Source organism: Mirounga angustirostris, unplaced genomic scaffold, assembly GCF_029215605.1.
Source record: "Mirounga angustirostris isolate CCGP_5_RB_7025 unplaced genomic scaffold, mMirAng1.0.hap1 SCAF_13, whole genome shotgun sequence".
NCBI lineage: Eukaryota > Metazoa > Chordata > Mammalia > Carnivora > Phocidae > Mirounga > Mirounga angustirostris.
The window spans coordinates 101,087,995-101,112,541 of NW_026991721.1; the positions used below are offsets into that span (position 1 = coordinate 101,087,995).

The 24,547-nt window shown below is 39.6% G+C and overlaps 3 protein-coding genes across 13 annotated transcripts in view; 1 reads left to right on the plus strand and 2 right to left on the minus strand.

Annotated features, from left to right (window-relative positions):
• Nucleotides 1–10,278, minus strand: NKAPD1 (NKAP domain containing 1). Of its 6 annotated transcripts, none has more exons than XM_064577438.1 (7): nucleotides 10,141–10,270; nucleotides 9,571–9,699; nucleotides 8,863–8,939; nucleotides 7,756–7,856; nucleotides 5,032–5,181; nucleotides 3,260–3,313; nucleotides 1–2,391 (listed from the first exon to the last, which is right to left on the minus strand). In XM_064577438.1, the coding sequence occupies exons 3-7, from the start codon at nucleotides 8,929–8,931 to the stop codon at nucleotides 1,884–1,886; spliced, it is 882 nt and encodes a 293-aa protein (XP_064433508.1). In that variant the 5' UTR covers nucleotides 8,932–8,939; nucleotides 9,571–9,699; nucleotides 10,141–10,270; the 3' UTR covers nucleotides 1–1,883. The 6 variants fall into 6 exon arrangements, with proteins under 6 accessions (XP_064433508.1, XP_045750996.1, XP_045750995.1 ...); XM_045895040.3 differs by having other exon boundaries at nucleotides 9,571–9,600; nucleotides 10,141–10,217; XM_045895039.3 differs by lacking the exon at nucleotides 9,571–9,699 and having other exon boundaries at nucleotides 10,141–10,278.
• PIH1D2 (PIH1 domain containing 2) overlaps nucleotides 9,816–24,547 on the plus strand; it is a 25,663-nt gene continuing 10,931 nt past the window's right edge. For 2 of the 6 annotated variants that reach the window (XM_064577434.1, XM_045895035.3), the window contains exons 1-6: nucleotides 9,858–10,517; nucleotides 11,241–11,459; nucleotides 12,056–12,179; nucleotides 12,557–12,802; nucleotides 13,397–13,656; nucleotides 15,679–15,809. In XM_064577434.1, the coding sequence (XP_064433504.1) occupies nucleotides 9,858–10,517; nucleotides 11,241–11,459; nucleotides 12,056–12,179; nucleotides 12,557–12,802; nucleotides 13,397–13,656; nucleotides 15,679–15,809 (1,640 nt within the window). Of the gene's footprint in view, nucleotides 10,518–11,240; nucleotides 11,460–12,055; nucleotides 12,180–12,556; nucleotides 12,803–13,396; nucleotides 13,657–15,678; nucleotides 19,416–20,102; nucleotides 20,457–24,547 lie in introns of those variants that run through there. The other 4 variants (XM_064577435.1, XM_064577436.1, XM_064577437.1 and 1 more) reach the window with 4 other exon arrangements.
• The window catches only part of DLAT (dihydrolipoamide S-acetyltransferase), a 31,604-nt gene continuing 25,049 nt past the window's right edge, over nucleotides 17,993–24,547 (minus strand). Inside the window, exons 12-14 of the mRNA XM_045895031.3 lie at nucleotides 21,560–21,722; nucleotides 20,451–20,587; nucleotides 17,993–19,832 (exon numbers count right to left, since the gene is read on the minus strand). Of these exons, the coding sequence (XP_045750987.1) occupies nucleotides 19,703–19,832; nucleotides 20,451–20,587; nucleotides 21,560–21,722 (430 nt within the window). The 3' untranslated portion in view covers nucleotides 17,993–19,702. The remainder of the gene's footprint in view (nucleotides 19,833–20,450; nucleotides 20,588–21,559; nucleotides 21,723–24,547) is intronic.

Consider the following 24,547-nt stretch of genomic DNA (forward strand, 5'->3'; position numbering starts at 1 on the left):
GAACAGAAAACAGCTTTATTGCTTATATATGACCAAGAAAAAGTAAACATGGCAAAAACAAAACAGGCAGGATGTGTATTTTTGGGAAAGAAATAGGCCTGCTAGTATGGGAGGAAGGGAAGGTCAAGACTGAAGCAGAACCAACTTCCTGAAGATGCCTGTTCCACTGGCCCATCTTCCTGAGTCTGTGCTAGAATCAGTACTTTTATAGCACAGAAACAATGCTAAAAAAAATACGTGCTGAAAACTCCTTCCAACAAAGATTTCACTTATTCCAAGAACAAAACAATTTGTCTTTAGGTTAAGAGGTAGTAATTACAAACTGTTGGCCCCACCTTGGGCCCCTACTAATCCCAAAGGTAAAAATATACGCCATGGAACATTGACAATTGAGTACCAAAGTATTAATATTTCAAGTAAATATCCCCAAAGGTAGCACCTGCTTATAATCAAGGGATAGGGAACCTCTAGCCAACCATGTATTTTATGACTAAACATTTTATTAGACATCTGTTCTGTAAAGAGAACAAATTTAGTAGTTAGAACTGTAAAATATTACCACCTCATGGAATGTTGTTACAGTTATATTCTATTGCTGGTGTCTTACACTGTCATGCTACCATGAAGTATTTCTGTATTATACACGGGGAAAGTAAGGCCAGGGAGGTTAACTCACCTTTTCCGGACCTCATAACTAATTAGTGGCAGAACCAAGAACAAAAGTCTGAGTTTTCAAGCTTTCTACCAAGACCATGAAGTGACAACCAGAAAAAACAGTGATATGTCACTTGGTATTCTGTCATAATGAAAAAATTCACTTGTGTTCCGCCAGCCTTTTTTCAGTGATATTTTGGTTTCTTAAGAATTAACAGTAGGGATCACAGTATATAGCAAAGGGAAATAATAGGGTCTCTGCTTGGTGCTTTAATCAGAAGGCAAACTGGGAAGAAATGGGTGAGTCCCTGAGAAGCCTGTTGCATTTTGGAACTGGTTCAACCTAGTTTCAGGGAAAATCTAAATTCCATTAATAGATTTAGAAATGAACAAGGAAGATAATATTTAAATGGCAGCTGCTACCCTGAATGCTGTTCAGAGCACCATCAGACAGCATGACTAATTCCTAATTTTATCCCATTTGGTTGAGGACTTAACCAAAACAACTGAAGAAATAACTTCGAACACAAGTCCATTTAGGCCATATACAGGAAGTAGAAAACCATTTACTAAACCAATTACCATGTTTAGGGGTATACTTAGTGTAGCCACAGACCCTGTCCAGCAGGGAAATTTGACAGAAAACCCTAGTCTCATAATAACAGCTGTCTATGGATGTTATGAAGGAAAAATGTCTTGCTCTTTACTCATTTTCTCATTAAATAAACTGGACCACATCTATGAGGCCAAAATACAGAAAGATCAAAGCACCAAGGCTGAAGACAAAGTTGTGGCACCTGCTATATAAACAGAGCAATACGATGTTCCAACATTGTACACAGCACCAGTTCCAATCCACCTCTTGATCCCAGCCCTTGCTTTCCCCAAATTCTACATCCCATTTGGTGTACCCAGGTTGTTACTGGGATTCAGCTTTCTGGGTCCTTCAATTTGTTGCATTTGCACTCTACCCTAAATGTGATTAATTGCAAAAAATAATCTCTTCAAGAAAACTTCGTAACAAAATACCACATTCCCTATTAACAATAAGAGGATCAAGTTTAACAGGCCAAAACAGAAGACAAGAAGTCTGTCAGAATGTAGATAGATGGCACAGGACAGCTCTGACCTCAGGGCCCCTGTGCTGGGCAACAGAGTCACTGGCAAAACCCCAAGGTGGAAGAGCTGTAAGTAACCAGTCAGATGGGAAATGGAGAGTATCTCCTCATTTAGTCATCCTCTGAACTCTCTGCAGACCTTTCATCTGTAGCCACTTTCCAATTTGTGCGTTTGTTCGTCCTCTCCTGTATTTCATTGTTAACTATAGGGATATGGACTTTTTTATCTGTCTTTTTCCTTTTGGTTTTCTTAGTGTCTCTTTCCTCACCTTCCTCAGAACTGCTGGATGCGGAATCATCTGACTGGGAAGTGTCACTTTCTGCATCCAAGAATAAAGCAGATTTTTTGAGAGACTTTTTCCTGGATTTTTTCTTGCGCTTATGTGACTGTTTCCTTTTCCTGGTACTAGAAGCCCCAGTTTCTTCCGAGAACTCGCTTGAGGAATCTGCTGTTATATCCGTGGCTTCTTTTTTGCTTTTCTTCTGTTTTTTGTGCGACTTTTTTTTCTGCTTTTTTTTGTGAGATTTCTTTGACTTCTTGTGTTTGTGAGACTCATGGGTTGATGATTTTACTTGGGGAGATGTTTTTTTCCCATTGGTAATATCTTGCTGATCACTACTAATAAAAAAGAGAAACTGCTTTACTATAGAAAATAAAAAGTGTATTTATATTTTAGTATTCTGCATTCTAGATAGAAAGTTGGGGTTAGAAGCACCTGAGTGGCTCAGTCGGTAAAACGTCTGTCTTCAGTTCAGGTCATGATCTCAGGGTCCTGGGATGGAGCCACATATCAGGCTCCCTCCCGCTCAGCGGGAATTCGGCTTCTACCTCTGCCCCTCCCCCTGCTCTTGCTCTCTCTCTCTCTCTCTCTAATAAATAAAATCTTAAAAAAAAAAAAAAGTTGAGGTTAACATTTGAATTTTAGGAGCTTTGACATAGGGTTACTATGAGACTTTATGACTCTCAGAGTTTTGTTTCCTCGTTTTGTTTTCTTAAAATGAAGATAAAAATTCTAATCTGCCAAACTGAGTTACTGTATGGAATACTATGTATAAAAACCTAAATGCTATATATATATGCAAAACATCAATCAGGAAAAGGCAAAATACCAATTATCTCCCAACTAAATTGCCTATTATTTTTCTAGTTACATTTTTTTTTTTTAAGATTTTTTTAATTTATTTATTTGACAGAGAGAGACACAGCGAGAGAGGGAACACAAGCAGGGGGAGCAGGAAAGGGAGAAGCAGGCTTCCTGCCGAGCAGGGAGCCCAATGCAGGGCTCGATCCCAGGACCCTGGGATGACCTGAGCTGAAGGCAGACACTTAATGACTGAGCCACCCAGGCACCCCTCTAGTTACATTTTTAATGGCAAACGTTATCTCCTTTGTAAAATTAGGAACCCAATTTATAGTTCAGACTTGGAATTAATCTTACAGTTTTTAGTTTTTTTGGTTTTTTTTTCAGTAGGCCTATTTGCCTTACCTGTCTGTTTCAAATTCTTCAGGGTATAACTCTTTATAACCACTGTGACCCCATCTGTAAGATGAAATATTTTATTACATTATTATTAAAGCAATGCATACATTTTTGAAAATTAAAAAAAATTAGACTTAGTGCATGCAAGACACAGACATGCACACAGAACAAAGAAAGATATGGTAGAGCCAACCCCACCTTCAAGCTCAGTAACTTAGTTGGCTACATTTTCTGTATTGCATGTTATTTCAGACACAAAGGATTCTTTTGTCCATTTGTAAGAGAACTTGCCATTTTTTTTTTTTTTTTTGAGAACTTGCCATTCTTAAGATAAGGAACTCTTCTATTCTGCTCTTTAGCTGTGAAGTACTTCTCCAAAAACAACTTGTAACAATGCTGTCAGCAATGGGACAATTTTTTTTTTTAACATAGCAATTTTATTTTACTTATTTATTTGAGAGAGAGAGAGAATGAGAGAGAGCACGAGATGGGGGAAGGTCAGAGGGAGAAGGAGACTCCCCACTGAGCAGGGAGCCCGATGCAGGACTCGATCCCAGGACTCCAGGATCATGACCTGAGCTGAAGGCAGTCGCTTAACCAACTGAGCCAAGCAATTTTATTGAGGTATAATTCCTATAACATGAAATTCACCCTCTTAAAGTGTACAGTTCAGTGGCTTTTAGTATATTCAGAGCTGTGCAACCATCACCACTATCTGATTTCAGAACATTTTCATCACCCAAAAAGGAACTCCATCCCCTAGCAGTCACTCTCCATTCCTCCCTCTCCTGTAGCCCATGGCAACCACCAATCTAATTTCTGTCTCTATGGATTTGCCTATTCTGGACATACCATATAAATAGAATCATAGTAAGTGGCCCTTTGTGTCTGGCTTTTTTCACCTGTTTCCAAGGCTCATCCATGTTGTAGCACTTATCAGTACTTTATCCCTTTTATCATCAAATAACATTCCATTAGTCCCCCCTTATCTGCAGTTCTGCTTTCTGGAAGCAGATCACCCTCCTTCAGTCATACTGTCAAGAGGTCAGGAGTAGCCTAATGCTACATCAAAATCCTACGTCATTCCCCTCACTTCATCTCATCTCATAGGCATTCTATCATCCCACATTCTCACAGGAGTACAGTACAAATAAAATGAAAGATGACATTCACATAAATTTTATTACAGTATATTGTTATAATTGTTTTATTTTTAGTTATTGTTACACTCTTACTGTCCCCAATTTAGAAATTAAACTTTATCATAGGTATGTATGTATCTATGTACAGAAAAAAAACAGTATATATAGGGTTCAGTACTATTCACAGATTTAGGCAACCACTGGGGGGGGGCTTCGATGGGGGGGGCTACTGTACCACATTTTGTTTATCCATTCATCAGTTGATAGACATTTGGGTTTCTACTTTTTGGCCATTACGATAATTATGCTATGAACATTTGTGTGCAAGTTTTTGTAGAGATAATTAATTTTTAAAAGTACACATTCTCGGGTGCCTGGTTGGCTCAGTTGGTTAAGCAACTGCCTTCGGCTCAGGTCATGATCCTGGAGTCCCAGGATCGAGTCCCATGTCAGGCTCCCCTGCTCAGCAGGGAGTCTGCTTCTCCCTCTGACCCTACCCTCTCTTGGGCTCTCTCTCTCACTCTCTCTCAAATAAATAAATAAAATCTTAAAAATATATATAAAAATAAATAAAAAATAAAAGTGCACATTCTCAGGCCAAATATTATTAATGGTCTCAAGAATTTTTTCACAAACCTGTCTGGCATATTAGCTTCATAATCATACAACTTCTTATTCCAGGATTTAGCCTTAAGAAAATCATCTTCCAGTGCCCCAGAAATTTCATTCTTTGGCCTCCAATAGTCTCTTTGACTTTCTTCATCAAAACCATCACTACGCATCCGGCTATAAGGAAAAACAGAAGAACTTTTACATTTAGAAGCAATCTGTGAGGTTCCTTTATCGAATGGCATGCACAAAACCCATTGAACAAGCTAAGAGGAAAACAAAACCACCGATTTAGTGCTAAAAAAAACCCAAAAACCAATGTAAAAAGACATGATCTGTTCCTCTCCATAAGTCTGTACAGTTGTCCAGTGAAAATCTGACCATTACTACCCATCCTATTGCAGAATACAGACAAAGTGACTTATGGACTGTGGCATGCTATAGCTCACTCATTGATTCTCAAGTAGGAGGACATGCAAAGAGGGAAGTAGAGCATAATCACAGCTGGGAACATTTCAAACTACCCTAGAAATATATTCCCTTCCCAAAAACCCAGCAACTTGCTATAGTGAGGTCATAGTAATAGTAGGAGCAAGGCCTAACCCATGAGTAGGCTGGGGTAGAAAAAAAGTTGAGAACCACAGATACAGCCTGTGCTTACAAGGTCCACTAACAAGTCACTAAGCAAGCTAATCAACTATCAAAAATGTTTAAGGGCCTCCTATATGCTAGGCACCATTCTAGCTACAGGGAGTGAGACCATCAGAATCTCTTTAGGGATTATGGTTTTAAAGACTTATTAGACCATGATAGGTATCAATAATTCACTCTAAAAACAACATTTTGGGGACGCCTGGGTGGCTTAGTCGTTAAGCGTCTGCCTTTGGCTCAGGTCATGATCCCGGGGTCCTGGGATCGAGCCCCACATCGGGCTCCTTGCTCAGTAGGAAGCCTGCTTCTCCCTCTCCCACTCCCCCTGCTTGTGTTCCCTCTCTCGCTGTCTCTCTCTCTCTGTCAAATAAATAAATAAGGGGCGACCAGGTGGGTCAGTCGTTAAGCGTCTGCCTTCGGCTCAGGTCATGGTCCCAGGGTCCTGGGATCGAGCCCCGTGTCAGGCTCCCTGCTCGGCGGAAAGCCTGCTTCTCCCTCTCCCACTCCCCCTGCTTGTGTTCCCTCTCTCACTGTCTCTCTCTCTGTCAAATAAAAAAATAAAATCTTTTAAAACAAAAAATAATAAATAAAATCTTTAAAAATAAATAAATAAATAATAAAAATGAAAACAACATTTTGTTTCTGGAAATGCTGCTTGGAATTGAACAACCAATAGAAGACAATTTATCATCTGCACTAACTTTACTTCTAAATTCTCAAAGGACCATCTTCAGCAAGAAAACAGACTGCAAAGATACTTATTTTTATATTGAGACTCTGCCTTCTTTACCTTGGATACCCTGAATACTTCCTTGTCTAAAGCACTTCACACATACAGTCAGTCACACTCCAAAGGCTAAGTACTACACAGGCACACTCACTCTCTAATATCTCACTGTTAACTGTTTCCCTGGGTGACTTTAGAAATCGGCATTATATGGGGATGGGGGGATGGGTTAGCTCGGTGATGGGTATTAAGGGCATGTATTGAATGGAGCACTGGGTGTTATATGCAAACAATGAATCATGGAACACTACAGTGGAATCTAAAAATCCAAACTCATAGAAATAGAGAGTATGATGGTGGTTGCCAGGGGCTGGAGATATGCTGGTCAAAGGGTACAAACTTCCAGTTACAAGATGAATAAATTCTGGGGATCTAATGTACAGCAAAGATGATTATAGTTAACACCACCGTAATATATATTTAAAAGTTGCTAAGAGAATAAATCTCAAATGTTATCACCACACACACCCCCCCAACACACACACACAAGGTAATTGTGTGAGGTGATGTGTTAGCTAACCTTATTGTAATAGTCATTCTGCAGTATGTATGTATCAAGTCATCATCATATTGTATACCTACATGTTATATGTCAATTATATCTCAATAAAGCTGGAGGGAGAAAAGAACAACAACAAAAAAGCAGAACAGAAAAAACTAAACAAAAAAAAACTAATGATGTAATGTATGGTGACTAACATAACACATAAAATAAAATTAAAAAAAAAGACATCGGCATTATTACTACAGTCATTTTTCACACATACAGCTATACACTAACAGGCATATGAAGCCCAAGAAATGTTCTCAATACTCAGACATTCCTGTACCTCCACAAACAAGACAACTAAGCCTGCATAATCCTGCATATTCACACTGAAATTATTAAAAAGGTAATGTGAAAGTTGTGTGACTTGGTGAACACAGGAAGTAGATGGGGTAAAGAAAAGGCTGAGGGAGAATCAAAGACTAATAAAAGGGGACAAGAATAAATGATAGCTAAGTGACCATAAGATAGCAACAGAAAATCTTAAAAGCCACCAGACAAGGTCAGAATACACAGAATCTTTAACTTTTAAAGTTGTTCAAGGTAGAATTTTTAAATTCCCCATTGCAAATAAATACTAAGTGTTAAGCCATATGCATCATAGCCATTACCTTTATGCTTGGGTCTAGATTCATGAAGGAAGGAAGGCTTAAAGATTCACAGAACTGAACTCATCTATCTTTAGCATACTAAAATGCTTTTAAATGAAAGTTGATGGTTCTGAACAAGATCTCAGTTATTCTGGATCTTAGAGCTCCAACTTCACCTTGAACTACTGGGTAACATTTTCCTTTTGGTCCCCCGGTAAGCATCTTCCATCTGTTTCTCCAGTTCTCTTATTTTCCACATATCTGATTCCTCCTGAATCTAGATTTTTTAAAAGAAAAGAAATATAATTACTAAAAACAATATTTTGTATCACAGAAAAGTAACTGACAATACACTCTGTACCAATTTTGTATTACAGACTGGGTCATAATCAGGAACCTGGGAAACAAATTCAGGATTCTCTAAATAATCTGACCCAGTGAATCTCAAATATGTAGAATTCTGCAGCAACAGGAGAACTTTTTAACCCTGCATAGACTCATTTATCCCCTTTTAATTTTGCAACTATGCTTCAATGATCAAATGATAACCCTTTATGTTTAAATTAGTCACCAAATCCTTTGGATTCTATCTCCTAAATTCCTCATCTTCATCCCTACTGTCACTGTTTTCATGTGAACTCCTCATCGTCTCTCACTTGGAGCAATGCAATTGCCTAACTGGTGTTTCTACTGTTTCATTCCATCTGGCCTATCATCCCCTACCCAGCTAACAAATCATCTTTCTAAAATACAAATACAGTCTTGTCACACCCTGCTTAAAAACATTTGATAGCTTCTTTACTGTTCAGAGGAAAAAGTCTAATCTCCAAGTATCACAATCCAGTTCTAATTTACCACTTGAGCCTCATCTTCTGTCACTACCCAACTCCCCACAACATTCCCTACTTTCCAGATGCACACACTTTCTTGCCACACCCCAAGTGCTTCATGCTCTTCTTTGTTGCCATATGAGTACATGATGTTCTGTCTGGAATGATCTTTTACACCTGGTAAATTTGAACCTGTTCACCAAAAACGAGTTCAAATATAGCAGCTCAAATACCACGCATTCTGTGAAGCCTTTCCTAATTTCCCAAGGCAGATTTCACTGTTCCTTCCTCAGTGCACTGAAGCACCTTGTATATGTCTCTACTACAGTACTTATCAAATTGATTGTAATTATCTATTTTATTCATCTTTGTATCTCCAAACTACCAAAATCATGCATGGCACACTGTATGCCTCCAATAAATGTTGAGGAAAAACTAGATTGTACCTCTCACCTTATTGTGAGCATCTGTGTGCCGGATGACATTCCTCAGGAGGACTTTCCCCAGTGGAACACGGGACATTCTTCAATCTGAAATGAATCGATAAATAACATTTAAAAACAATAATTTCCTTTATTATCTTATCTTTTATTACAGTGTCATAAAGAAGCATGAGGTAAAGAAAGGAAAGATTACTGAACAAGAAGTCAGAGGTCCTGAGGGGTAGTTTTCCCTTCACCATTAAAAGGGGAAAATGCCTGACCACACTAATAACGTGCAGATGAATGTACAGTGAGATAGTGGACATCCAAGTTCTTTCAAACTGCACAGAATTAAGTGCCTTCAAGAGCACCATTTTATTTAATCCTCAAAACAACCCCATGTTTTATATGAGGCAAGCATCTTCATTCCTATTTTGCAGATGAAATTCCCTTAAGCATAACTTGCCCCAGGCCAGAGAGCCCAATGTAAACAAGATCCAGATTAGAAATCAACTTTCCAGTCTCAAAATTAGCTTGTGATGAAGCAAATACCTAGATCTGACAATGTCAGGGACCACAAATGTCAACATTTGACATCAAATGCAGACAGGCCCTAAATTTCTCCATTCAGAGGAATTTTACTTTCTATTTTGTACAGAAGCCTCCAAAAAACAGATGACAAGGATATTCAGTGTGTAGCTAGCAGCGGTTTTGTGCAACCACCCCACCGCTCACTCACCCCTCGATCCTGAGGAAATCAGGCATCTTGCTAGTGTGAGACGAAGAACCACTCCATTACAAGATCTCCTCCGACCCAGGAAGCCAAGGAGTCAGGGCTCAAAGGCAGCTCTGCAGCTTCACCCGAGTCCTTCGTGAAAATGCAGCCTTCCCACCGGTTATTCTGCCCTCACCCGTGGCCCAGGCCACGGCTGCCTTCCCCCCAGCCCACACCGACAGGAAGATCGCTTTCCGGGCCGAGGCCGGAGGCTGCGCCGGCGCGGAATCGGGACAGCCGGCTTGGCGGGCATGGGGGCATGCCCCGCTCACGCTCCCCTGGGACGGACCCGAGGACTGGGCTTCGCTCTCCCGAAAGGATGGGGACGCTCTGGACGGGTACAACCCTCGAATGGGCCCCAAGAAACACACAGAGTGCCCGAAGGGGGGAGGGGGCTGAGGCTTCCAAGTGGAAGACGGAGAAAATACCCCCGTCTCTGTCACCGGGATCCCTGCCCCCCAGCGGCCACGGAGCTCCCGGTAACCTTCCCTCCAAACGCCCTCCCCATACAAACACACACAAATACACCCATACCGTGCGCCGCAGCCTCGCGTGGCGGGGATTTGGGGGGAGGACTCAGTCTGGGAGACAAGGGAGCGGGCTTCCCTTTCAGGCCGGAAGTCGTGCTCCGGAGAAACTCTTCCCACCCACGGGAGACCCAGAGACTCCCACGGGGAGGGCTTCCAGCATCCTCTAGAGATCGAAAGGTGCGGAGGGGAGGCGGGCGCCCTCCTGGAAAAGAAGCGGGTCGGCCTCGGCTGAAAAGCAAGCCCGACACCAGAAGGGGGGAGACTCCGGAACTGGATGTAAAAGTCCTTTCTTCCTGGAGCTTTCCGGACCCAATTAGATGTTGTACCCGGTCCGGTTACCCTAGTAACAGGCGTCGCGGTTCGTCCAGGAGGAGAGAAGAGGTGGGTTCGCCGATCTCTGCGAAGATGGTCCTTTAGTTAAGCTTCCCGTTTAGTTTAACCCTAATATAGTATTCGGGGAACCCAAACCTCTTTTCCTCATTCTGTGGCTGCTGTGGGTCGCCTCTCCAGTGGGAGAGGAGAGCGAGGGAGGTTGTCTCTAGACACAGGTGGTATCAATACTCTCATAGTGTTTACGAAGTGTCCTAGCCTCTCTATATGAGCATACTTAATTCTCACAATAACCCTACGAGATGGGTATTACCGTCTTCACTTTGAGAATAGACTGATACATAACTTCATTGCTCAAGGTGCCACACCTAGTACGTGATAAAGCTGAGATTGGGATCTAGGCATTCTGGCTCCAGAATCCGTGCTTTTCACTACTAAGCTGTGAGGAAGTCTCCTGTAGCTCTCTGGCAGTTTCGGGACTGGATAGGCACCCGTCTGCCAATACCCAGGTATCGGAACAAGAGAATCGGTCACCGGGTAATCCAGACTTTAACTGACTACTCTACCCTCAGTGCTGGTGGGAGTCTAGGCAGAGGTGAGGACTTGTCTGAGGGGGACTAGATAATTAGAGAATAAGGTAAAGAAAAGTGGTGCCGAGCCGCAGTCTTTTAGACACAGGTGCTAACTTCATCAAAGCAATTCCTGACCTGTTTGTTCCTCCTCCTCCAAAAGAAGAAATGAACCATTAGTTACACAGACTTTTTCCCCCTGAAGTCCTGTCTTTCCACAGACTCAAGAGGCCTGTTTACCTCAATCATGGAGTCGTCCTCAAAGGGTCTGCTCACCCAGGTTACTCAGTTCTGGAACCTCCTAGATGATCTGGCTGAAACTAATCCTGAGAGCTACGAGAAGTTCATTCAACAGCAGCTGAAAGAAGGGGAACAGCTCTGTGCCACCCCAGAACCACAGCTCTGTCTACAGACCATGATCCTGGTATGTAGTGTTGGTACCCAGGGATGGGAGGTCTTGAGCGAAAGAATCCTGGAATAATCAGAGAATCACTTACCTTTAGCTATTGCTACTTTAAGAAAACTTGAGGGGAACCGCCACTCTAAAGGGAGAGTGAAACATAGAGTGGAAGATTATGTTGAAGGAGTAAGAATGAGAAATTCACATATGATATATTTTGGAGATCTCAAAGTCATTTTCTACTAGAATAAAAAAAAAGTAATGTAATGATTTAACAGAGACTCGTAGAATTGGAAGTTTTTCAAATAAAGAGAACTTACTTGGCTGGGAGGTAGGAAGTGGTGAAATAGGGTCATACTCACCCAGAATAGCTGCTTAGATTGGTGCCCCCTCCTTCCTCCCAGTTCCTCTGGGAGCAACAACTGGATCTTGAAAAGTCAGTAGCTTGGGGGAAATGAGGTAACAGTACAATTTTCAAACACAGTTTAAATGCATGGAATGGCTTACTTGGTGACTAAAATTCTCACTCTTCAAATTCTGTGATGAGTTACCTTTATGATATTATTTTTAAATAAAAAAAACACTAGATTTTGAGATATGCAAAATTATTTGTTTTTTAGAAACCAAAGGAAAAAGTACTTTTTATTAATCTGTGTCAGTGGAAAAGGATCCCAGCTCCCCAGTCAACCACTCATCCAGTACCTCTAAGTGTTGGCAGACCAGAAGATATGTCTGAGACATCAGGTACATAGAATTAAGGGAGAGAAAGCACATTTTAAAAACTTTATTGGGAATAAGCATGGACCAGATTTTACTTGGTAAAAGGCATTACAAGTAAAATATTTTATTTGGTTATAATGTAGTTAATAACTAATAAGCATACCTTTATTTATATAAATTGAATGCTATTCAATTTTTCTAATAGTAACCCATATAAAATGCCAAGAAATGCCCTAATTGGAAATTTGTATATTTGGCACCATTGTGATTACCTCTGAAAAATACAGGAATAGAATTTTGCTTTCTAGCTTTATCCAGGATTATGACTTAATATATTACCTGACAGTATCATCAGTGAAACAAGTTGTCTTCATTTCACATCCTCTGAATTACACACACAGATGTTTATACAGTCATCGATGTTGCCTACAATCCTGATGTTCTCCAGGCAGCAGAAAAGGACCAAGTGAAAAAAGATCAATTAATACGGATGACCATGAAATGCATTGAGGAAAAATTCCAGTTCACTCTCTCATACTCTTACAGTATCACTAAATTTAGAATAAAAGGAAGCATTCAAAGGATGAAACAAAATCTGATGGGAATGCAAGCTGACCCCACAGATTTAAGAGAGAAAATGAGAAAGGGTAAGTTAATGACTGTAAATGGAAAATTTAACTGATTTAAAATTGTTTTGCAGCCTGTGTACATTTTGCAAACCAAAAATCTTGGTTTTAAAAGATGAGAAACTTAAGATAGAAAAATATAAAGATTAGATATTAGAAATATTAACATGTTCTTAAAGATTTTTAAACCCTGCAAACTTTTTAACCAAGTTCTTTGGTTTAAGATGCTTTTTTTAAAGATTTTATTTATTTTTTAAAAAAAGATTTTATTTATTTATTTGAAAGAGAGAGAGAGTGGGGGGGGAAGTGGGGGGATGCAGAGAAAAAGAGAGAATCTCAAGCAGACTCCCCCCTGAGCACGGAGCCCAACTCTGGGCTTGATCTCACGATCCTGGGGTCATGACCTGAGCTGAAATCAAGAGTCAGACACTTAACCTGACTGAGCCACCCAGGTGCCCCAGGTTTAAGATTCTTTTTAGATTCCCAAACTAAATTAGCTTCAGCTTCTCTGCCATTTTGGCTAATGCCACAAATGTTACAGTTCATAGCCTGATAGTATTTTATGTTGTTGATTAACTTTGTGATTTCATCTCCCCCCCCTTTTTTTCCCATAAGAACTAACCCCTGAACAGATAAGTAGGACTGTGAGCAATTCAGATCACTTTCAGCTTTTATTGCCAAAAGGTGAAGTTTCAAGTAAAACACGGTGTCTGATTGAGGAGATTTCCAGTACAGAGATCCAGGTAGAGATGAAGGAACCAGCCTATGAATTAAAAATTGTGGCTGACCAGAATGAGAAACCTCTGGAAATTGAAATAAAAGTTGAATTACCTGGTATTAATTCAGTATCTCTCTGTGATCTTAGTGTTTCTGAGGTAAGTTGAACAGGTAATACTATAAATTTGTATCCGTCAACATTTACCATATTATGCTGTAGTAACAGACTCCACAGTCTCGGTGGTTTGTAGCAATTTGCTCAGGTTGTATGTCAGGTGGGCCTGCTGTGTTCCAGGGGTCTTGCATATTTCAAGATACAGGTGAGATATGCCATTCTCATGAAAGAGGGAAAATAGAAATGGCCAAGCCATGCAATAGATCCTAAAACTTTCTCTCAGAGATAGTATATATCACTTTTACTCACATTCTATTAGTCAAAGTTAAGGCACCAGGCCAAATCCTACATCAACGGGGCTGGGAAGAATATCCTCACAGGTAGTCACAGGAATTCAAATGGCAAGGATGTATAATCCTTATTATACAAAAGAAGAGCAAAACATTGGCAAAGTCCTACAATCTACCACAGTCCAACTCTCAAGGACACAAATATTTGCTTCTTTCCCCAAGAAAGGCATTTCCAGTCCCAGTATCAGACTCTCAAATACAGGATTTTGCCATTATAATCTGCATTTTCCTCTTGAACCACAGACCTATGAACTACAAAGACAAGTAATCTACTGCCATAGCCACATGCACCGTACCATGTGCAGTGGAGAGAGGATAACCGTAATTAACAGTCTCAGTTTGGAAAGGGGGAAAATACGAGGCACACAGCAGCTCCTGGTGCACAGCAATTCTGGTATCTGGAAGGCAGATACCACGAGGGTCCCTTTCCTGTAAGTAGAGGGTGTTCTTGGTTAGGTCTCGTTACAAGATTCCTTGATTACCTAGCCCCCTAGTTCCATTGTTTTCCATGACTTTCAGCTTCATTCTTTGGGTGGCGTTTACCTTTTTTTTTTTTTTTTTAAGATTTTATTTATTTATTTGACAGAGAGAGAGACAGTGAGAAAGGGAACACAAGCAGGGGGAGTGGGAGAGGGAGAAGCAGGCTTCCGGAGGAGCAGGGAGCCTGATGTGGGGCTCGATCCCAGGACCCTGGCATGACCTGAGCCGAAGGCAGACACTTAACAACTGAGCCACCCAGGCGCCCCGGTGTTTACCTTTTTCTTACCCACACTGGCCACATCGGAAAAGAACATTGGAGAATAGGCCATCCTTACGTGCTGAGCAGTTTACTCACCCTGTTACACGCTTTTGGAATGTTGGGGATCCAGTGTTTTAGTCTAGACTGGTAGCATTTTACTTCTTTGATTCTAATCAGTGCCACACCCATGATTCTTTATTAGGCATGTCCCTTTTTCAATGGCCTTTTTTTACTTAATTGCTGTCGTTTGAGCCAAAGGTAGGGATTAACTGAGCTCCACCTTAATCCAGTTAGAGGTTTTAACAAAGAGTATAATGACGTGTGATTCAATCTTCTAGGCTGTCTTAGTCTTTGTTGCTAAGAAATAAATTCTCAATTTTATTTTTTACTGGTTTAAAATAAAAATTAGTTCCATTTCTCAGTCCTGAAGTCTTAGAATTTTGGGGCTTTGTATAGTCTTTTAATCCTACTCGCAAACTAGGAAATTCTTTTCGAAGCTCCTCTCTTTTTGTAGTAGCTTATTAAATGTAGCCAATAGAAACAATGCATGTTACCAACATTCTATTTTCACACTTTACCTGAAAGCCACACATTAACGAGGTGCAGTTAGTTGTCTTTCAAATTACTGTGCTGGTTTTACTAAGGGCTTTATCACTACAAAACATGGATCACCATTTTTCCTATTGCCAATACATTTTCCTCACTGTTTGCTGGTCAGCCACAAAGTCAATGCCACAAATCTAGGATGGCAACACCCAATTTATGGCACTGTATCAGTTAACTTTTGACGTACTGAGCAGCAGTAACAAAAACCCTCAGGGAGTCACAGCAGCAACTGTACAGCTCATTGCAAGTCACATGGCAATGAGATCCTCCTCTTACGGGAAAGGAGTAACTGAATAATCCAGTAACATATTTTAACCAGGAGTTACTTTCTATTTTCATATTTTAAAATACTTTGATTTGTTATTCTTAGGATGATTTATTGATTGAGGTCTCTGAGAAGTACAGATTACATCTGAATCTTCCGGAATCTGTGGATACTGAAATGACTACAGCCAAATTTATCAAAGAGAAAGCTACCTTAATCGTCACAATGCCATTGGTGTAAGTCAAGAGCATCATCTGCTTTGGGTTTTCAGTGATAAAGGCATGTGAATGATAGGACCTTCATTATGGGTGAAGAGGTAGTGGTTTACCTTAAACACTAGTATTTTCTAAGAGTTCTTTTTGATGGAATGAGATTTTCTCATCAACTTAATGTTTATCTTTTTTAACTTTCTCCTCAAACTTGGCTAGAAGCAGAAACTATTAAAAACAGTATTGCCGTGATATACTTGTTTTGAAGCTATTTCTAAATGGTCTTAAAGTAACAAATTGTCATTTGGGAAAATTCTATGTTTCCAAGTAAATTGTGAAAATTCTTGGTTTACTGGTTGAAATTCTGGTTTACTTGGTTGTCTCTAGCAAATTTTTGCATCAGGAATAAATCTCAAACTGTAAATTTTCTATTACCAAGAGGAACTGAAGCAGTGAAAGTTTCCTCCAGCTATAAAGTTACAGGGCCAATGTACTAGTATGCAAACTTCTGTACTTCTATAAAACAGTTCTCATGGGAGGAGTCCAAGCTACCCGTCAGACCTTCTAATATCAAATATAGACTTGTCTGTGGACTGGATACCATGATGCAGTAACAATAACAAGATGTTATTGTACAGAAGATGCAAAATAAATCTAACCCTAAGAAAAAGGATGTGACTTTGGGACAAGTGCCTTTCTCCTATGAAAATAATTTTGACAGAAGGATGTATTTATCAACTTAATCTGTCAGATGGTTGTTCAATACAGAATTATTAACTTTGATGTTTAAGCATCCTTAATCATCTTTCCTAGATACAGTACAGCTTTCTTGTAATAGTTTCTAGTTCAACATAATGTCTTTAAAGTTCTTATTAATTTTAAAGCTTTTTAACTTTAGAAACTAGTATATAGAAGAGAAGCAATTGGTATGTGATACTTAAAAACAAATATAATTTTCTTAAGCCTGGTCGGGTTTGAATTCTCCCAGCAACAGGAAAATTTACCATCTGAAGATTTTCTAGAACTGTATGATGTCCTAAAGTTAACACCCCTATTATAGTCTCATCCCTCAAAAAACCTTGGAATGCTTTCACCTTACCTTCTCTTCTACAAAATCACCGTCACTGCTTGGCCTACAAACTCTCATACCTAAGCACACAGAACTGGTTGAATCTGCTCTGGCACCCTTGGCACTTGGGTGTTACTTTTGTCAGCAGCTGTGTGTTTGTGTACTCATTAATAAAATGCATATCAAGATCTAGCATTTTTTAGATTTTAAATTTACATCCTTGTTACTTTCCAAAATATTTTACTTATTTCAATGGATTTTTATATTCATAGAAATTTCTCCTCCTCCTCCCTCTCCCCCAAAATACCAAACTTTGCCCAGGAAGAACATTAATAACTGTGGAGTAGTTCAATATGAATCTTACCAAAATTTTTTTCCTTGAAACTGGAAAGTGAGATGGATATTAATTATCCTTGATTTAGAGACTAGATTTTTCTACAAGCTTGGTTTTATTTATTTTTTTTAAGATTTGAGAGAGTGTCTGTGTGTGAGCAGGGCGAGAGGCAGAGGGAGAGGAGCAGACACCCGCAGTGCAGGGCTCAGTCTCACCCCTTGAAGATCATGACCTGAGCTGAAACCAAGAGTCAGATACTCAGTCATCCGAGCCTCCCGGTGCCCCTACCAACTTGGGTGGTTATTCCCCGTGTAGTCCAGGGTTTGTGCATTGCTAGGTAAGGCTCCTTGGAACACATTCACATGATCTCGGGCTACTTAACTCCCTTTTCAGACCACGCCTTGGGAAACCGTAACTGCACTCACAAACCTCGGGATGGGTGTAAAATATCGAGTACGGCCAGATTACGCTTTCACCTTGCTGCGTGGCACACTCCAGCATGAGGTGCTTCAGCAACTCCTTGAGCTTAAAGTGTTAGATTATATCCTCCTAAACTCAGTCCTTTATTTTACTAATTCTACACGCTTCAAATGCATTTGTATTAAGAGTGTACACGTATATAGCTACCTCTGGCTTTAGCTTAATGCGAAAAATAATTACCAACAGGTCAAAAATTAGACAAGACACACTGAAAACAGTTTAATTTTTAAATAATTTCAACCAAAATTTTTAACTTTTTTTCTTTCAGTTCTGGTAAGAGAAATAGACTGAATCCATTTAGATTTATAATTCAGATTATACCTCAGGTTAATTTTTAACTCAGAATAATTTTTATTAGAAGACAACCTTTTATTATTCTTTCAAGGGAACAACAGACAGAGCCATAAGCATTTGCTAAGAATGAATTATCTCTGAAGTTTCACGTATCTGAACCAGATGTGGCTCATACTGATGGTCCCTTGCGATAAGCTTGTTCCTTCTTCATAATCTTCCAATTCAAGCTAACATTACTAATTACTGAAAAATCAATTTAATGTACCATTTTCATAATACAGCAAGGGAAAATATTCTGGAATATATGCAGTGTCACTTCTGCACCATGTAATAAAGAACATTTAGAAACAGATTCAACACCGAAAGACCTAAATTTCAGAGGACTGCTCCACATATATACACAGCAACACTGGTTAGATTTATTTTAAATAGTCATAATTCCAAATAATTTATTAAAACACATTAATAGAAAGTCTGGAATTGTGACAATATTCCAAATTCATTTTTATTATCCCGAGTATCACCTCCTCCACTCCCCCTCCCCTAAGAAAGGCAAACTGTAACAAAAAGGAAAAAAATATTTAGGCTGATAAGGCAGCAAGCAACCTAAACTATTTTTTTTCTTTCCAATAGGATTTTAGGACTTTCTTAATGTACATGAGACAACATCGGGTGGAAAAACAGAACACTTTCTTGTACACACTGAACATTTTTTACTTAATCCAAGTAGAAATGACCACTTCGCTTCTAATCTTTTAGCATTCCCAACTGCTTACCAGTGTCTATCTCCCCCTCTTCCTTTCAGACAGGATTTGGTGATAAATGGACTTTGGCACACATCTCACTAGAAACCATATTTTACATATGTACACTTATTCCACAGTTCCTTGATACAGTTTTCCAAAGTTATATGAGTAACAGATTCTGATAATTAAGTTCATTTGCAAATAACCACCAATTAATCTTCGAGGAATAATTTCTACTTTTTGTTAAATTCTATAAACATATTCTTTTATTTGGAGGTAATTTTAAATTCTCTCAAAATTATGTATGTAAGTTGTTTAAATAAATACCCACACAAATTCTCATTTATGCCAAGTAGCTGGTTTATATAGATCTTCATCTCAAGAGGCAAAACAACCATTTCAGGATTCATAGAAAAATAAAGGACAGCTGGTTGAAGAAGTCTAAGAAAAAGTTAACTTTTAAAATTTCACTTATTTTCCTTGAAGTTCTCTACCCTTCCCATCCATGATAAACCAAGATCATGTCACAGAAAAATTTAAATTAGGGTTAAATTCCAAAATCAAGCTTCAATTCAAACCCTTTCTCTAAGAGAACGGACTTCTCTTTCCCTCAAATATGAGCAAAACATTTGAGGCAATTAAATTTCAAAACCTCAAGGATTCATCCAGATTACCTTTATATATGTTTCAATAGGGAACCAGAATTCTCCCTCTACATTTCCCAATGGAAGTACTTATCACCAAAGGGCCAGGCCACATGTTCCCTTGACTAGGAATACACAGCTCAAAATCTGGTGTTCATTAAATGTGTACAATATGTGGGTGTAATTGGCATTTAAAAAATTCAGTGATGCCCATTACAAATAATTTATCTGGACAGACTCAAAAATAACTGGTTAACTTTAAAATAAAAAGAACCACCTGTGTAATAACATATTTATATCTTGGTAAGAATGAATCATTGTGACCTGGGAGTGTCTAGAAATTCTTGGGTTAATTATAACAACATGGTGATAGGTTTTTCAAGGTACTTTCTAAACTCAGCAAGCCACTGGGCTCCAACTGCTCCATCCACAACCCGATGATCACAACTGAGTGTAACAGACATCATGCTAGCCACATCAAATCTAGAAAAAGATAAAAACATTATTAGGTATTCTGAAAGCAATCTCTAGTTTTTAGCCAGTAACCAACCCACATGCCAACTCCAACCAGGTAATATTATTTTCCACCTACTCTTAATGTACTATACACCTCTGCCTCACCCTATAGATTGACAGACCAAACAGCCATCTGGAGCATGGGCTGGCAAACTACAGCCCACAGGCCAAATCCCGCCAAATGCAGGTTTTCTGGAATTCATTTATGTATTGCCTATGTCTGCTTTCTCACTACAGTGTCAGAGTATTTGCAACAAGAGGCCATGACTCAGAAAGCCTAAAATATTTACAACCTGGCTCCAAGGAAAAGTACGCTCACCCCTCACCTGTAGAAAATAAGGCTTCCCCTTTCAAATAGGATTAACTGCATTTAGTAAAAGAAGAGTTGCTGCCCTGGAAACTTCATTCTACACTTACGCCTGACTCTACCTGAAGCTCCAATAGGCCATGACAATAATTATAAAACTGAGACTCAAACACAGGTATTATGTAAAAACAAAAACACACCACAACAACCACCAAAAAACACACAGGTATTATGTAATGAAAATGAACTTACAACTCCTTCTTTATTTTGGTACTTACCCTTTTTCATTATCTGCCGGAACCAGTCTATCCTCTGAAGCACCAATTGCCAAAATACATGCTTGAGGTGGGTTAATAATAGCAGAGAAGTTCTTAATTCCAAACATTCCTAAATTGGAGATTGTGAAAGTGCCACCCTAGAGGAAAAGAGATTAAAAATAGATCATGTTAATTGCTTGTCAACATAAGCCAGAAAAAAAAGACAACTGTTCTGTGGAAAGACCTTAAGATAATCTTTAAGAAAGGCCTCTGAGGGGCGCCTGGGTGGCTCAGATGGTTAAGTGTCTGCCTTTGGCTCCGGTCATGATCCTAGGGTCCTGGGATTGAGCCCCACATCGGGCTCCTGGCTCAGCGAGGAGCCTGCTTTTCCCTCAGCCTCTGCCTCTCTCCCTGCTCATGCTTTCTCTCTCTCTCTCTCTGTATATGTGTCTCAAATGAATAAATAAAAAATCTTAAAAAAAAAAAAAAGGCCTCTGAACTACCATAAAAAAAAATTAGAAAAGGAAAGGAAAACAGCATGAAGTGACAGATGTGACTTAGCTTAACTATGATCATCTCACAATGTATCTCACAGTACATACAGCAAAACATCAAAGCTATATATTCTGAATATATACAATTCTTATTTGATACTTATAAATCAAAAAAGCTGAAAGGGGGAAAAAAAGGCAGGCCTTAATGGAATACACTTTAATGAAAATATATAACCATTACAAGTATGAACGTAAGTCATAAGTTTTGCAAACTGCTGGAAAATGTCTTTTCAGATTTTGATAGGATATTCACCTTTTCTGTGTTTTCAGGGACTTGTGTAAGAATACAAGGCAGAATCAAAGGTGAAAAATGCAGTAAAAGCATTATGCCACCCTTTTTTTTTTAAAAGATTTTATTTATTTGAGAGAGAGAAAGAGAGAGCACGAGTGGTGGAGAGGGAGAAGCAGACTCCCGCTGAGCAGGGAGCCCGATGCGGGGCTCGATCCCAGGACACCAGGATCATGACCTGAGCCCAAGACACTTAACCGACTGAGCCACCCAGGTACCCAGCATTATGCCACCCTTAAATATAACATAATTCTTAACATTCAGAAGGGAAATAAATAATACCTTACCTGGAACTCATGAGGCTGTAGTTTACCCTCTCGTGCTTTGGTTGCTAAAGAAACAACATCATTAGCAATAGCTTCCAGTCCTTTTATATGTGCATTAAATACGATAGGTGTAATGAGCCCTGCAGGAGTACTGACTGCAACACTGATATCCACAACATGGTTTCTATTTCAAAAGAAAAAAGAAAAGGAAATTTCAGTAATCATCACAATATTTATTAAGAGCTTATGTGTCAGGTTAAGTAAGAATATTGACATTTACCTCAGTTTGGGCTACTTTTCAGCCAGAGGGATATCTTTCCTGGTTTTTACATTTTGCTATGCCCTCTTCTTAACTTGGACTTTTTAAAAATGAACAAGAAATGTGTCAGTAGGTTGGTTTCACATGTGCTCTAACTGCCTTGCACCTACCTTGACTGACAGACACATGGGTACGGGTGGAAAAGGCCCGGCATTCAGTGAGAATTACACAAAAAGAACTTCTTGAATTTTGAGATGGAGTGGAGTCTGCAGGCAGAGTCTAAGCAGATGGAAGGAAGAGTGGAGGGAGAGGACTGTGTTGTGGGAGAAACAGGAGAGCTCAGGATGTAGGGTGGTAGTGTCTCAGAACATAAAAGTAGGATTCCTAATCTGTGTTATGCCATGGGTACCTTTGCATCTGGGTCCCTTCTCAGGATATGTATTTTTAACACAGAACATAAAATACTCAATTACCACAAACAAAACAAATACAACTAAATAAAAAAACAACTATATTGAAATTCAAAATTGTGATATATGTATTAACTCAGTAACAAGATCTGGCAAGAGGTCTAATAACTGCTAAAATTTTGATGTAGTGATAAGCAAAAAAACACTCTTTTAAAAGACACCTGCAACAACTACAATCTGATAAGAAAATAAGTGATTTTTATTGGTCACCAGTACAAGTACTGTTAATAATACCTCTTTGATTTGTTCTCTACATTTATAGTAGGAGGAAATGCCAAATTTCAGTTAGAGATTAGTGGAAAGGAATGATTTTTCCCCCTCATCCAAGTTCCCAAACTCTTAAATTGTATCCACAGCCTCCTTGGGGTTTGTGTTAGGGCCCCTGCCGAAGTGTTCTCTACAATTGAGAAAAAATTAAAACCTCACATGAAGAAGAACTCCAGCTACTTCTAGGCTCAAGCTTTAGAATATTATGGGTACCAAATCCCTCAATGTGCCCAAGCTGACCAGGGGCAGTGGGACTGTCACTTGCAAACACAAGGACCTGGTCGAATAATAATGTGTGACCCCTTAGCAGCTACCACAGCTGGGCTATGGCCAAGGTATCACAGCAAATACTGTTTTCTTTTTCTTTCTTAAAGATTTTTATTTATTTGTCAGAGGGAAGGAGCGCACAAGCAGGGGAAGCAGCAGGCAGAGCAGGCAGAGGGAGAAGCAGGCTCCCCACTGATCAGGGAGCTCAATGTGGGACTCGATCCCAGCACCCTGGGATCACGACCCGAGCCCAAGGCAGCCGCTTAACTGACTAAGCCAGCCAGGCGCCCCCAGTACTGCTTTCTTATAATTATCCTGTCACTCCAAAATCTTCCTCCTAAGAGAGTAAGCATGGTGTTTCTTATCTTGCTCACCACTGAATATAGCAGACAGTACATGTTCAATATTTGCTGAATGGCTATATAAACAAATGAATGAAGGGCATTTGGTAGGAACTAACGAACAATTCACAGAACTTGGCCTGTAACAATCTGCTCATCAAAGAAGTGTTTTCTTCAGATACTCTTAGAAGGTTAAATATTAATTTACTCTATGACCCAGTAATTCTACTTCAACCCAAGAAAAATAAAAACAAGTCAACACAGAGAATTGTACACAGATGTTCACAACCGCTCTCTAAAAGATAGTTCTTTGTCTTAATCCCAGAATCTATCAATGTGACCTTATTTAATAAAAAGATCTTTGCAGGGGCGCCTGGGTGGCTCAGTGGGTTAAGCATCTTTCGGCTCAGGTCATGATCCCAGGGTCCTGGGATCAAGCCCCGCATTGGGCTCCCTGCTCAGCTGGGAGCCTGCTTCTTTCTCTCCCGCTCCCCTTGCTGTGCATGCTGTCAAATTAAAAAAAAAAATCTTTGCAGGTTAATCAGGATTTTGAGATGAAATCATCCTGGGTTATCTGGGTGGGCTCTAAATCCAATGCCAAGTGTCCTTGTAAGAGACAGAAGAGAAAAAGGCCATGTGAGTTTGGAGTTATGTAGCCACAAGCCAACGAATGCCTGGAGCCATCAAAACTGGAAAAAGCAAGGGAAGATTCTCCTCTAGAGCCTATGGAGGCTGTGCAGCCTTGCTAACACCTTGCTTTTGGACTTCAGGCCTTCAGAACTAAGAATAAATTTTTGTTTTAAGCCACCAATTTTTAATTTATACAGAAGCTCTAGGAAACTAATATAGTCTATAAGGAATAGTAAGACCTTCAAATGTTCTCCAAGAGGGGGATGACCAAGGAAAAAATTAGAATAAGCAGGTTACCTGTTATGTTTGACAAGACTGGAAAATGGTTTAGAGTTCTCTTGGAAACTTTCAGAAAGAACTGATGATGAGTACATAGGCCCTTCTTAGGCAACCATTAAGATCAGTTCAGCCAGTATTCACAGCATACTACATGTCTTAGTTATAAATATTTTCATAGGCATAAAAATATTAATACTGAATATTGATTTATCCAAAATTTGTGCTATAATCAATTTGGTAGGATTGTCGTGTGTGTGTGTGTGTGTGTGTGTATGGAGGGTACAACAAATCAGTTGATAAAATGAAAAATCCATAAAGGGCAAGAGAAAAATGTTTAGAAATATGAAGATGGGGTGCCTGGGTGGCTCAGTTAGGCGTCCGACTCTTGATTTTGGCTTAGGTCATGATCTCAGGGTTGAGAGATTGAGCCCCACACTGGGATCCACACTGAGCATGGAACCTGCTTGAGATTCCCCTTCTCTCCCTCTTGCTCTGC

Bases quoted from the DNA above. Each gene is read 5' to 3' on its own strand.
- NKAPD1 (XM_045895039.3), bottom strand. From the start codon at position 8,931: ATGTCCCGTGTTCCACTGGGGAAAGTCCTCCTGAGGAATGTCATCCGG. The intron at 5,182-7,755 runs GTGAAGTTGGAG...TTTTCCTTATAG, and splicing joins ATGTTACCCAGTAGTTCAAG to CCGGATGCGTAGTGATGGTT. The intron at 2,392-3,259 runs GTAAGGCAAATA...CTTTTTTATTAG, and splicing joins GAAGAATTTGAAACAGACAG to TAGTGATCAGCAAGATATTA.